The sequence below is a fragment of the Scleropages formosus genome, chromosome 1 (assembly GCF_900964775.1).
Source record: "Scleropages formosus chromosome 1, fSclFor1.1, whole genome shotgun sequence".
Classification (NCBI taxonomy): Eukaryota; Metazoa; Chordata; class Actinopteri; order Osteoglossiformes; family Osteoglossidae; genus Scleropages; species Scleropages formosus.
The window spans coordinates 13,279,039-13,292,024 of NC_041806.1; the positions used below are offsets into that span (position 1 = coordinate 13,279,039).

General features: G+C 44.1%; 1 protein-coding gene across 1 annotated transcript; it reads left to right on the forward strand.

The window, feature by feature from the left end:
• Nucleotides 1-1,215: 1,215 nt before the first annotated feature.
• Nucleotides 1,216-7,112, forward strand: LOC108933955 (partitioning defective 6 homolog alpha-like). Its single transcript, XM_018751393.2, has 3 exons — nt 1,216-1,477; nt 2,895-3,117; nt 5,451-7,112. Exons 1-3 carry the CDS (start codon nt 1,427-1,429, stop codon nt 6,239-6,241), a joined length of 1,065 nt encoding a protein of 354 aa, XP_018606909.1. The 5' UTR covers nt 1,216-1,426; the 3' UTR covers nt 6,242-7,112.
• Nucleotides 7,113-12,986: the final 5,874 nt, after the last annotated feature.

Consider the following 12,986-nt stretch of genomic DNA (forward strand, 5'->3'; position numbering starts at 1 on the left):
CAGGTGTTGAGGTGGTTCTCAGTTCATCTCTGTCTCTGTCATCTTCCTGGGCTGATTGTACCACCATCATGTACCACCATGTGTCATTGTTCTGCCAAACTAGAAATGTGGTTGGATCATTTCCTATGGAACAGAACAGGTGTGTAACTGAGGGCAGGTGTGTGACAGAAACCAGGATCACAGTGGAATAATGCGGCACTGAGAGGTTCCATAAAAACAGAAGCACAGACTGTAGAAGTAAAAGCCAGAAGGGTTTGGGATCGAACCTCCATACTGGGTCGCTCCCAGAGCTGCCGTGTTCAGAGACAGAGAAGTAGAGTGCAACTGTGTGTAGAGCAGGGATTTTTAACTTGGGCCCCAGAGACCCTTTGGGTGCATGTGGATAGATTTTAAAGGCTCTGAAACCTTGGATGGGAAAAAAATTGTAACTAAACTCTAACTAAAATGTTGCATTGCCATCAGTTATGAATGTAGGCAATTTTAATATTTTGATAACTGTATTTCAGTATATTTGGTTTCCTTTGTAACCCTGTCTCTTTTATTTTATGCATTTAAATACATTATTCTGAGAAGGGGTCCATAGGTTTCACCCGACTTTCAAAGGGGTCCGTGGCATAAAAATGACTAAGAACCCCTGGTATAAGAGGAAAGCAAGGAGACCTCCCCTTGAGCAGTCCGACCTGCTCGACCTGCCTAAAGTGTGCAGGAATGTTGCAGCGTCAGGAGACCGAGCACCTGGGCTCCACCCACATGGACCACATGCAAATAAAGCGGCAGAAACATGAGAGCAAAAGCAGCCAGGTGATAAGAAGTCTGATGTAAAATATTTGTCAAAGGTGACAGTTCCACAGCGGCCTTTATTACCCTTTATTGTCTACTTCTGTGTATGAAATGAATTGTGGTACAGCTGTACTTTTTAGACTGGTACCCTCCCACCGGTTTGGAGGACAGTACCGGTATGGACCTCACAACCACACAGACACTTTGTTGCACTGTCAGATACAGAACTGCAGTGATGGAATTCCGAGATGATTGATGATAGAGAGGTCAGGTCTCTGGGCTCTTGTGCTCACCTGTGTGCTCTAAAACACCCTGTCACAGGAGGGTCAAGCAGGTCAGAACCCACCTTGTTCCTAAGGCAACACGATTTGTGGCGTCCATGTGACGCTACCAGTCGCCCCAGTCCTCCAGGGAAAGATTGCCTGACGTCATTGTTCTTTTCGAAGTAAGGGGGGCGCGCCCGCCTGGGCGCCCGCCCGCCCCTCGGGGGAAGAGGGTGTTATCAGAGGATTCCGTTTCCCAAACTGGGACAGTTCGGCGCTGATGCTCGCGAGCGCGAGAGGGGCACACATTCACCACCTGGGGGCTCCCGTTCGTGCCAGGTGCGCGTGTACCCCACCAGAGCGAATACGGACCTCCGGTCGACATGTCGCGACAGCAAAGGAGCTCGAGGGACCGCGTGGCGATCAAGAGCAAAGTGAGTTACTGTTATGGCGGTGAACCGTGAACAGCGCACCGAGCGCACTCTCGGCGATTCTGAGTGAATGCTTAGGTGAGCGCGCGGCCGGGTGGACCTACTAGCTTGATCCGTGAACAAAAATAGGTGAGTTTTAGTTACATCTTATTTAATAATAAGTAAATCCATCAGAGTTGTCATTTTCGATTCATTTGATTGTGTTCTATTGACTGTGACTGCGACATGATTTTTATTTAATCAATGACGGAATTAGTAACTGCAGTATTCATGTTGGAGTCTATAAACTCTTGAGCCTAGGCTAGGGGGTGCTGTGATTGGACTGTCACCGAACGAAAGCCTTTCGGAAAGGTGTTGGTTTCGAACCTCCCGGTGCTGCAGTATCCTCGATCAAGAAATTTACCCTGATGGCACCTCAAAAATTGATCCTATTGTGGAAATGAGTAAATGAGTGTGAAGCTTGAACAACAAGTACAGAACTTGAACAAGGGAGTCAGATTATGAATAATACATGATATAAAGAACTACTTCATATTTTTTTAATTTAAACTTGTCTTAAACCCTGTTAACTGTGTCCATATGTCCAGGAGCTGTTTCTGACCTCAGAGCCTCTTCTCCACTTTGGATAAAGCAGCTACAGAATCTCTGTGTGAAAGTGCAGAAAAAATCAGAACAACTGATGAAAAATCAGATTTTATTTTACACACAGATATAAACCAGCCAGCATTTGTGCGGGTTGTGTGGTGGCACAGCAAGTAGCGCTGCTGTCTCACAGTGCCTGGGTGGCGTGAGAGGACATGGGTTCAATGCATGTTGCATGTCCTCCTCGTGTCTGTGCGGGTTTCCTTCTGGGTGCTCCAGTTTCCATGACATGCTGTTCAGGTTCACTCATAGTGTGTGAGTGACAGAGAGAGTGTGTTCTACTGATGTATGGATGAGTGACCCTTTGTCAGTACTGTAGTGTATCTAGCAGTGTAAGTCACCTTGGTGAATAAAGTGTGTGGGCTGATAACACTACATAGAGTTCATTGGAATTTGCTTCGGACAAAAATGTCTCCTAAATAAATAAATAAGTTATGTGGCCTTGTGGGTTCAGACAACTACTCTCCTGTTTTCACTTGCTGCCCCAATTTGTCCACGTGGGTTAAAGATGGGGTCCACACGGGGGAGCACATGCAGTCCAAGTGGGATCCCGATGGGTGAACTGGGATGAACTCCAGATCATTTCTCTGTGCCTCTGTGAAAATTTCCTTAGCTGTGACATATCCTGATACCCTAACAAACCCCTATGTGCACTGGTGGTAATGTGGCAAAGGACATGACCTCAGACAGGTTAAGACCTGTTGTTATTATGAAATAGGTTCACCTGTCAATCCAGCCACATGAAGGGGAGTCACTAAAATGCTTATCTATGTGCCAGTTTGATGCAGAGTACCGACGCTTCAGCCTCCTGCTGTCCAGCACCGGCTGCTTCCAAGACTTCTACCAGCTGCTACGCTCCATCCACAGGATTCCAGGTTTAGAGGTCTTCCTTGAATATGTGGATGCCCACGGGGACTTGCTGCCCATCAACAATGATGAGAACTTCCACAAAGCTCTGTCTGCGGCCAGGCCTCTGCTCAGAGTCATCCTGCAAAGGAAAGGTAGGACCCCATAGGGCCAAGGGGTCAGGGCTGGGGGTTGAAGAAGGCATTGTGAATAAGCCTGGGGCTCCAGGACAAGTGAGAGCATTGTAGGACAGCTGAGAGACCAGATGATGATGATGATAATAATAATAAGAAGAAGAAGAAAAATAAGAAGAAGAAAAATACCACTTTGCACACCTGATTCACTGTGACTTTGTGGATTTGCTTTTTGCTGATTGGTGGATGCAGTGCTTTATGTTGACTGGCTGAGGCAGTTTTATGTACCATGATTGTTTTTTCCAGGTTGGATACATGGAGTCCAACTCTGCTCCTGCTGTGCTCTCTGTCCTGTATCCTCCAGCTGTGCTGAGGCTAGTTTACAGGTGTTTGCGATTGTTCCTTTCTCATGCTACTCACTGTTCTGCCCCTTGTCACACCACACTCAATTAGCTCAGACATATATTCTGAATTGTTGCATTACAGCAACGTCAGCCTGTGCTCTCAAGACCATTTCATTCTTTAAATCCCTTCTTTTTTGTATATGTTTGTGAAATTGTCTGGCACTTGTTGACCCCTGTGAGAAAACAGTGTGTGATTGTTCACACTAAGATGTAAAGTCCTAAAAAAGTGCTTGCTTGTTTTGCAATCAGACTGGTATTATTAGAGAACAGATGAAGTAACACTGCAGCCTTTATGGTGTTATTAGCATTCCTCCGCTGGAATCCGTCCCTGCAGCATTTGGTATGAACCAACCAAACCTGCTGCGCAATTCTTCTCTTTATTTGTGTTCCTTGTTAGACTAGCCATGTTGCTCTTCTAGACTTTCTTTTTAAAGACTGCAATGGAATTCACCTTCTGGGTGCTTCTGGACATCTCCTTCGAGAGTCGGGGGCATGTGGGCTGAGGAAGTCCTGTAGGATCCAAGTTTGTTGCGTGTTGTTTAAACAGGTGCCATGGATAAAGTGGCTGGTTCCGTGTGTCTCTGTGTCTCAGAGAGAGAGTGTAAAGGATATTTGAGGGGGTCATAGTCCTGCTGAATCAGAACAAAATGCTGCCTTTGAATAACACAGCTAATATGAGTGACCTCTCACTGTGGGCCCCAGTGATGCCCAGTGAAACTATCTATGGAGATGAATATAGGGATGCATACACACACACACACACACACACACACACACATTTTCTGAACCACTTGTCCCATACGGGGTCACGGGGAACCAGAGCCTAACCCGGCAACTCAGGGCGTAAGGCTGGAGGGGGAGGGGACACACCCAGGACGGGACGCCAGTCTGTCGCAAGGCACCCCAAGCAGGACTTGAACCCCAGACCCAATGGAGAGCAGGACCTGGCCCAACCCACTGTGCCACCGCACCAAATATAGGGATACCTCAGGTGCATATTTCCAGCAAACCTTGAGGGCTAAAAAACTAATTTAATGGCTCTGAGGCTAAGAAATATAGACTGAGAGGAAGGTCCTGTGAAGGGAGAAACTCTTTCCTTGAAAAATTTCGTTCTGTGAAAATAAGGATACATGAATACATAAACATACATTTTTGTGCATATTCTTAGTTTCATGGTATAAATACATTTTTGTGCACATTCTTAGTTTCATGGTATAACAGACAGTTATTTCACTTTAACCACTATTTTCTAAAATTTCCCCCCAGTCCCATAGATGGCACTAAAGAGCACTAAAACAGAGCAGGAATGTGGGACCACTTTAATTCCGCTTTCCTCCGTGGTGTTTACAGTTCCTGTTTGCTGTTCCTGAGTGTCAGTGATCAATATCAGATGAGAAACATTGTAAATGTTTATGGGATCAGTGCGATCAAACAACTGGCCCCCACCATGAGTTTATGGAGATGATGCTTTCTTATTTTCAGTCATTGCAAGTTAGTTTCAGTTTTAACAAAGCTCAAAGTTAATATAAATGTTAATTTAAAAGTCTTACGAATTTAATTATGTCTGCATCTGAGATTTTGACCAAACCTATAAAGTGACAACACTGAGGAATGTCTGTCTAATTAACACATAGATGTATCACATTAGCATAACAAACAAAAGAGGCACAAGCAGATGTCTGGTCCAGTTGGGAGCAGAACAAAATATGTATTAATTATGGTTATGATATTGGTTTAGGGTGAGTCTGTGGGGCTTTCTTAGTATATACCATCTTGTATGGATTTGCGCTTCAGCAGAAGTGTCTGCCCCCACTGGCTAAGGAAAGAAACAATCCCAGAAGGGTATCAGATGAAGCAGCATTTTCCAGCCAGTGAGAAGGTGGACAGTTAAAGTCCAGGGACAGTTTGTCTCTAGGCTTTGAGAACCCTTTGGCTCCTCTGTGTCCCCAGATGTCATGGACTCTGTCTTCAGCATCGACCTCCCGCAAAGGAAGAAGAAGGGTCAGCGGCAGATGACAGCGAAGCCCCACCCCCCTATGCTCATTGGCCCTCCCAAGGACTTCCGGCCAGTGTCATCTATTATTGATGTGGACATCCTGCCCGTGACTCTCCGGCGCGTGCGGCTGCACAAACACGGCTCTGGCCGCCCACTGGGGTTCTACATCCGTGACGGGCTGAGCGTACGTGTCACGCCACAGGGTGTTGAGAAGGTGCCGGGAATCTTCATCTCACGCGTGGTGCGTGGTGGCCTGGCTGAGAGCACGGGGCTGCTAGGCCTCAATGACGAGATCCTGGAGGTGAATGACATCGATGTGGCTGGCAAGTCACTGGACCAGGTCACTGACATGATGGTGGCTAACAGCCGTAACCTAGTGATCACCGTGAAGCCAGCCAACCAGCGCAACAATGTGGTGCGTGGCAGCAAGGCCTCAGCAGACAGTGTCGACTCCCGTGCCTGTCATGACTCTGCCGCTAACCCTGCCTCTCTGCACCAGGGCAATAGCAATGCTGCAGAAGGTGAGAGCGATGAAGAGGATAGCGACATCATCATAGAGAATAACACTCTATTGCCTCGCCTGCCTCTGCAGCCTTTTGTCAATGGCAGCGCTCTCCTCAGGGAGACGTCACCGCCCTTGTCATTGGGACTGCAGCCTCTCCCCCGAAGCACAACTCCTCATAACAGCCCCACCTACAGGCCTGGAAAAGGCATGCAAGAGGATGGCAACATCATCACGCTATAAAGAGGACACACCCCTCCCACCCAACTCATTTACTCCACCCACAACCATCCTTTCACTGGGAAAAAGGGGGCATTGGAGTCGCAGAAACTGAAAATCTCAGCAAACCCGTGGTTGTTTCTGTCAGACAGTGTGAGTGCTGTGTGCCAGACCATTTACATGTGAAGAGTCGTACAAAAAATACGTGAACACCTGATCAAAACAAGCTAATAACTCCTTTTCAAACAGACAATACACCTCACTGAGAATCCCATTGGCTGAATTTACCGCTTTTCTCATATGTTCCCCTACCTGTCATTCGTCACTCATTTAAAGCATTTAGCTCCGTCAGCTGGTAACTATACACCACTTTTCACTAATGTACATAACTGTACACCCCTTTAAACCCCATACCCTTTTACACCACCGTGCATCGCTTTGTTTTAATCTTTGTAAGAAAGGAAAGAAGTGGGTGTGGCTCAACTTGAAAGGCTCTGTTGCCAAAGTTACTTGAGTCTCAAAAAAAGAAAGTGAAGAATTAGGCCTGCACGCACTCCGGGTTACTGTGGCTATGTCTCCTACAAGCCCCCCCAAGACATTTCTCTGATGATGTTACTGCATGGGAGGGGCTGATGTTCAGCTGAAGGGACTTCTCTGGCTAAGTGCCAAGGTGGCTGAGTATCCATCACAACATAAACCCAAAATGAGAAAAAAACTGAGCATAGCTAATTTTATTTTCGCTACTCACATTGTATAATATCATAAATATAACTTGTGGAGTCTGTTTTATACCAGAGAATGTTTAAATGTTGAAATTACGGACAGTATTTTTTGTACTCTTCCACTCTTATAACAGTCAGAAAAAATTTTCTACGAAGAGGATGCTAACTGAAACCAGGGCAATATAAAGTATTTAAATTATCCAATGAATCATAAAGGTTATGGTTTTATACTACTTTTGTTTTTTCTTTTTATAATATTATTGTTTTGTGAAAATAAGCTGATTAAATTGTAAATTGCATATAATAAAGGTGTTTTTTTATTTTATTGTACATTGCAGTGTACTACAGTTTACCCTCATACACATTCATCACAGTGTCCTCAGCTATAGTCTTCTCAGCCTTGCAGCTTCATCACTGAGGAACAGGTGCATCAGCCACCGCAGAAAGTCATTCCAGTATGATGTGTCACAGCCTCACTTGTAAATGTCAGTGTGTGATTGTGTGTGTATAAAGGCACCAATGACACCATTTTGCCCTTTCTAGGTCTAAAAACATTTCAGCGTTGGAATGAAGGAAGACCTCATCAAGGTGGAATGAAGTCTGATCACCTTTTCACATCACTTCTTATTATAAATGTTATGTTTATAGGACTTACAGCCCTGTTTAAGTGAGACCTCTGCACTTTTTCTTAAACTTTATTATTCACAATAAAAATAGGAGGTCCTTTGGCCCTCAGAGACAAATGCAGCAGCAGGCAGAGTAGTGTGTAGAGTCACTTAACACTTAAAGGATTTGGCTTTGAATCCTACAACCTGCTGTTGTACCTTTCATTAAGGTATATACTGTGAATTTTATACAGTAAAATTACTGTTCTGTATTAATGAGAAAACCAGTGCAAGCAGCTTAAAATAGGAAACTGGTTGAAGAAAATGTAAAATGTAAATTGTTAGATCCCCACACACACTGTAGTGGAGGGGGCAGCATGTGGAGAGACATACGAAATGAAGTTGCACTAAAACCCAGAGTTTCCTCTGTCCACTTCCATCCAGTTCCAAGATCTGTTTCAGCAAATATTTAACCAGAACAAAATACAACTTTATAAACATATTACCATTAATGCAATATCTAGAAAGGATTCACTTGGGGAGGGAGTCAGATGTCCATTTGTCAAGATATCTGCATAAAGTTCTTCCTACTCCTGACCCACAATTTATGAGCTTTTCTTCCTCTATGGCATTTTTAACTTACATTACATTTATTTATTTAGCAGATACTTTTCTCCAAAGCAATTTCCAATGAACTCACTGTAGTGTTATGAGCCCACATACCTTATTCAACAAGGTGACTTATACTGCTAGATACACTACTTACAATGGGTCACTCATCCATACATCAGTGGAATACACTCACTCTGTCACTCACACACTACAGGGGAACCTGAACAGCATGTCTTTGGACTGTGGGAGGAAACCCACACAGACACAGGGAGAACATACCAACTCCACACAGACTGAGCAGGGATCAAACCCATGTCTTCTCACACCACCTCTGACAGCTAGGCTTATCTGCTTTCACTATTGCCACCGCAACCCTAGAAGAACAAGCAGGCAAGAAAATGGATGGATGGATGGATGATTTCAATTTGCCCTGAATTGCACTGCCACTGCTTTCCTAGATCATCTGGAGGACTGAAACAGAGTGAAAATCCTTCTTATTCTGTTCTACAGCTTTATTTTCCTTTCTCAGTATCTGATTTCTATAGATTTCACTGTCTTTTACCATGTTCTTTTATCCATTTGAGGGGCTTCACTCTCTCTGTTTTACTATGAGTGTGTCCTGGGGGGGAGGTAGTAGGAATTTGGACTTAAGAGTTTTGAGTTTGTAGTTAGAAGTTTAGAATACGGAGTTAGGAGGTGCCATCCCTCTCTGATAGCAGTAGATATAGTTGATTACATGTCTGGGTTACATGTTCTAATTGTCTGACAATAGGAAAGTCTGTCATGTCCAGAAGAGACATATTGCTATAACATTTGGACAAAGACGTAAAGTATGACTGCATGATGCAGAGTGTATTTATACTGTAAGTGCCTAGTGCAAACTGGAAAGTACAGTGTACAGGTCAAACGATGAACATGGGACAGAGATACACAGTGTATTTTCACAAAGGTAAAAAGTGAACCATGGCTCTATGAGTGGGATTTGAATATGCAGGTGTGATGAAATACCAGGTTAGAACAGTCAAACAGGACAAAAGCACAAAAGGCAGGCATAAACAGGACAGTCACTTAAGACTGGAACATAAACACCTATGGAACAAGACCTGGGAAACAAGCAAGTAGGGGTATTGTGCCTGTGGGTCATAATATAGGCTATGTTTCTGGGGTATTGCTGTAAAATGAGGGGGTGCGGTGGCGCAGTGGGTTGGACTGGGTCCTGCTCTCCGGTGGGTCTGGGGTTCGAGTCCTGCTTGATGTGCCTTGTGGCGGACTGGCGTCCCATCCTGGGTGTGTCCCCTCCCCCTCCGGCCTTACGCCCTGTGTTGCTGGGTAGGCTCCGGTTCCCCGCGACCCCCTATGGGACAAGCGGTTCTGAAAATGTGTGTGTGTGTTGTAAAATGACTTTGCTGTTCAAATTAACCCTCGGGGTGTTAATATAAGTTAGATAATTTTGATACATTAAAATTGTCACTCGGAGGAGACCGGCAGCCCGGGTGTGGACTCAATCACGGGATCGTTTGTTGCAAAGGTTCCTGGAACAAGGCAGTACTCGTAGTCAGGGACAGTCATGGTGAATCTGAAGCGTAGACGTTGTTCGTGAGGAGAATCTGAGGATGTGGTCAATGAGGGCTTTGCAAGGGTCAATGTCATGGTAGACAGGAAGAGGGACAAGGAGACAGATAGGAGGCTGTGGAAGATCTGTGCTCACAAGAGGGAAAGTTGTCTCAAAGAGATTCCACAACTGAGAAGGAGCTGGGGATGGTTTTTATAGCTGACTACTTCGATTGCCATCAGGTACTTAATTGGAGTCAGGTGCTGCTCGTTGTGGTGTGGGCACGGTTGTGACGGAAATATTATACTAAATGGAAAATCAGCCTGTTCATATGAATTCACAATACCACTGAAAGTTTTGTGTCAGTTTTATTTACTTATTTATCTCTAATTCTTAATAATTTGGTAGTACTTGGCAGTTGTGATCTATACCCATATTTCTCTTTATTTTATTCTCATATTTCTCATTTTATTCTCATATTTATTCTGATAAATATGAGAATAAAATGAGGTTTTATTCTCATAGTTCTCATATTTCACTTGGAAGATCCAAGTGATGAATTTTCTTCTGTCAGATAAAATTATAATGAGGTCTGAATGACAGCTCATAGGTACATATCTCAGTGGGGACTGGACTTGGATAATGGCAACTGATCACATCTGAGAAACATTGTAATTTGTTGTTGTTGCCTCAGGGACATGGTGGTGTGGTGGCGCAGTGGGTTGGACCGGGTCCTGCTTTCCGGTGGGTCTGGGGTTCGAGTCCTGCTTGGGGTGCCTTGCGATGGACTGGTGTCCCGTCCCGTCCTGAGTGTGTCCCCTCCCCCTCCGGCCTTATGCCTTGGCGTTGCCGGGTAGGCTCCGGTTCCCCGCATCCCTGTATGGGATAAGTGGTTCTCAAAGTGTGTGTGTTGTTGCCTTTGTTTTTCACTATGATCAGGTTAATTTTTTAGGTAAAAAAGGATTTATGTAATACTGTGACAAAATTGAGGATACCACTTATTTTGAGGTTCAGATCACAGACCAATGCCCTGATATGTTTATATAATTATGTGCTAAAACTAGCTATTCATTTTATCCTCAGTGACTGCACACTGTCTAGGCTCTATACCACTGAGGTTTTAGAGTTGTAATCTTGTGAACTTTTGCCAGAATGTTTAGCTCTTGTCTTATCTATGAAGAACACTACTGCAGTTGTGTTGTGGATCATCCAGGGGATCTGTAGTAAACATGAGATATGCAGCAGTTTTGTGGACAGCAGTAGTTTCTTGAGTTCCAGCCTTACATGAACAACATTCTTATCCATTGATTTTCATATCACACCCTCATTAACACAAACATTATCAAGTGCATCCCCATACCCATAGCTGTCACTCTAGAGTGCATTATATATTCAACTGACACTTTTCTTCAATGTGACTCACAGTGTTAAGTTAATATTTGCAGTGATCTACCCATTTATAAAGCATCATTTTAGTTAAGGTCAAGTATATCTTGATCAAGGGCACTATAGCAGGAGGCAGGATATCAACCCAAGTCCTTCAACTCCAAGCCACCAGGTCTAATCACTATTCAACTAGCTGTCCCTAGATGGCTTGGTCACTTTTCTGAACACTGAATGAAATGCTTTTTGAGTTGTCACTGTAGGATGCTCACTTCTAGGAAAAGTAGCAGTGGTAATGAACTTGTTCTCTTTGTGCTCTGTCTGCCTGACAGGGCTAATAGAGGCCTGAGTCATTAGAATTCAAGTTTCTAAAAACAAAAATTCGTAGAACAAACCCCTTAGTACATCCAGCTGTTAGTGATATGCAATACACATAAAGGTCCCCTAACATCTGTGCTCCTGCATGTACTGTTTCCCACAAGCCCATGACTGCCCTATTTCCACCTGCCCTCTGTTTAAAGGTGTTCCAAATGGGGGGTGTCCTTAGAGTCACCGCATTTTTCCAGCGTGACTGTAAATATTTAAAATTTCACTAAAGACATAAAAATATACAATATACAATTTTGTTTGCATCATTTGTTTAATCAAGCTATATTTTCACAACTTAGATGAAGATCAGATCATACTTTATAATCCTTCCATGCAGAAACCCACTGTCACGACCATGCCCGTGCCTCACCCAGAAGCACCTGGCTGTAATTAGAGCAACCAGGTATAAAGCGCACCACTGCACCACTTCCCAGTTGCATCAACTCTGCACTCTCTAACTGAACACTCACGTCACCTCATCTCAGTTCCTTATGTCTCCCTTCCTTGTTTTCCCTTGCCTGTTTCCTCTTCGCTGTATCCTGTCTCCCACGACCACGACCATTGTTTGTCCTTTCAAGCACATCTCTGGACCACCCTTGCTACTGCGTTCACCCCTCGGATCTGAACCTTTGCCTACCTGACCATGAGATTTACACCCAAGCACATTGGTGAATTACACTGTGACTTTAAGCATTCTCATGCTCTCGTTCTGAGTTCTCTGGCTATCAACTGGTATTATTGTTACTACTGTTACCATTATTTATTGCTGTTGCTGTTGCACTACTCACTGTCATTGTCACTGTTTTGTTTGTGCAGTATTTCTATTGTCTCTGTCCTTGTCCATGGTCTGTGGAGAAGCATTCAGGAAGAATTTCATGATACATGTACATGGTACTGTATCTATGACAATAAACTTGAAACTTTCAACAACAAATAAACAATCCCACATCTAGGTCCACTTTCCAGTTATCTAATGCGCCGGCATCACACCCACATAATTTCAATGTATAGCCTATGGTATATTGAAAAAAGAAATTGCAAATGAAGCAAATCCTCAGAACATGTCCATGCTGTTCAGCTGTATCTGTAAAGAGATATATTCTGGCAACAGCATGCAATTTCCATTGAAATACAATTTGCATATGTAGCTTCAAGGACGTAGTGTGGATTTAGTCATTCCTAGAGTCTTCTTCCACGGAGCAAAGAGGGAAGAGCTGATATCTCTGTTAGCCATTAAGCTGGCCCTGGAGGATGAAAGCACTGGCTGGAGGTTGCAAGTTGGAATCTTACCGAATCCTGTAGTAAAACAGTGTAGACACAGCAGGGAAGATGGTGATTAGAGCTTTCACTCTACTTTGAACTGGGTTTGAAGCCTGCTGCACTAACCTTAAACAAGGTACCCTGAATTGATACAGTAAGAATGGCCCTGCTCTACTAATAGGTAAATCAGTTTTAGTATTTTACTGCACAAACCACACAGCAAAAAGTCACTTGTGGCACGGAGGCACAGTGAGTAGCACTGCTGT